Below are 1,148 nucleotides of genomic sequence, written 5' to 3' on the forward strand. Positions count from 1 at the left end.
GATCCTTCTTTCTCCAGGGTTCTTCTCTTGCTTTGTTTTTTTCCTCTCACCCTCCTTTTCAGAGGGGTTTTGGGTTGAGTTCCTTCCAGCGGGGAAGTCCGGGGCCTTCTTTCTCTCACGCAGCGCCGACTGAGCGCCTCCACAACATCTTGTTCACTGAGCGTAATTAGAATTCATAAGTTTGAACGGGTCCAAGTTTCTCCTCCGCTCTCTTATTTCTGTCCGCAGTGACGGACACGTTTGTGTTCATCTGACTGGACCTCTCAGGAAGTAATCCATAAATACAAACTACTACGCCCCTGATGCAAAAACGGACAGATTTATTGGTGAACAAATACCAGAGAATGGAAGAAAACGTGGATTAACTGACAAAAAAAATGACTTGTTTGCTTTAAAATTGCACTTTAACGTTAAAAAACAAGAACAGTGAACAACTTATAAACAACCAAACTAAAGGAAAACCTCTCTTGTTGTCCAGACTCATGTGAAGAGCCATTCCGCTCTTCATTCAATGATCCGGACTCTTGTCTCCAGAATTTAGTTGGACGCCGATAATAAAAGATGGCTGCCCGGCCCGTTCAGCCGCACTGGGAAGTAGTAACACGGGCACAGGTACAGATACAGGACACAGTGGCAGCACACTGATGCAAAAACAAAAACGAACAATCAAATAAGTCCTGAACGACTCACTCTTGGACATCTTCTTGTGGTTTTCCACAGCTTTGAAGTGGACGGTGGGAAAGGGACAGATCATCTGCATGGGTCCAGCTTCCACCAGGCAGGAGTTCAGATTGTCCCAGGCTGCCCCCTCCAGGAACAAACCTTTGATAAAAACCCCGTCCTGGAGGGACAGGAAATGAGGAGAGAAAAAAACAAAGCTAAAACCATGACGAGGTTCAGGTGCAGTTTTAAAAAAGATCAAACAGAAAAGCAGAAAGCACGCGCAGAAAAGAAGATAAACTGCCAGGTAATGGACTTGAAGCAGTGAAATGAGGAAAAGTGATTTGATGCAGGTTGATGGAAACAAGAACATTCATATTCATTGTGGCCAAAAAGTTCAATTTTGGTCTCATATTCATACCCCTTGAACTTTTCCATATTTTGTCACATTACAACCACAAACATAAATATATTTCACTGGAATTTAA

General features: G+C 43.3%; 1 protein-coding gene across 1 annotated transcript in view; it reads right to left on the minus strand.

Moving 5' to 3' along the window:
* Positions 1-303: 303 nt before the first annotated feature.
* The window catches only part of LOC106525128 (dynein heavy chain 2, axonemal-like), a gene marked incomplete in the record, with an annotated part of 65,095 nt that continues 64,250 nt past the window's right edge, over positions 304-1,148 (minus strand). Inside the window, 3 exon segments of the mRNA XM_014019253.1 lie at positions 304-576; positions 579-620; positions 691-841. Coding sequence (XP_013874707.1) covers positions 392-576; positions 579-620; positions 691-841 — 378 coding nt within the window.

The sequence above is a fragment of the Austrofundulus limnaeus genome, unplaced genomic scaffold (genome assembly GCF_001266775.1).
Source record: "Austrofundulus limnaeus strain Quisiro unplaced genomic scaffold, Austrofundulus_limnaeus-1.0 Scaffold213, whole genome shotgun sequence".
NCBI classification, from domain to species: domain Eukaryota; kingdom Metazoa; phylum Chordata; class Actinopteri; order Cyprinodontiformes; family Rivulidae; genus Austrofundulus; species Austrofundulus limnaeus.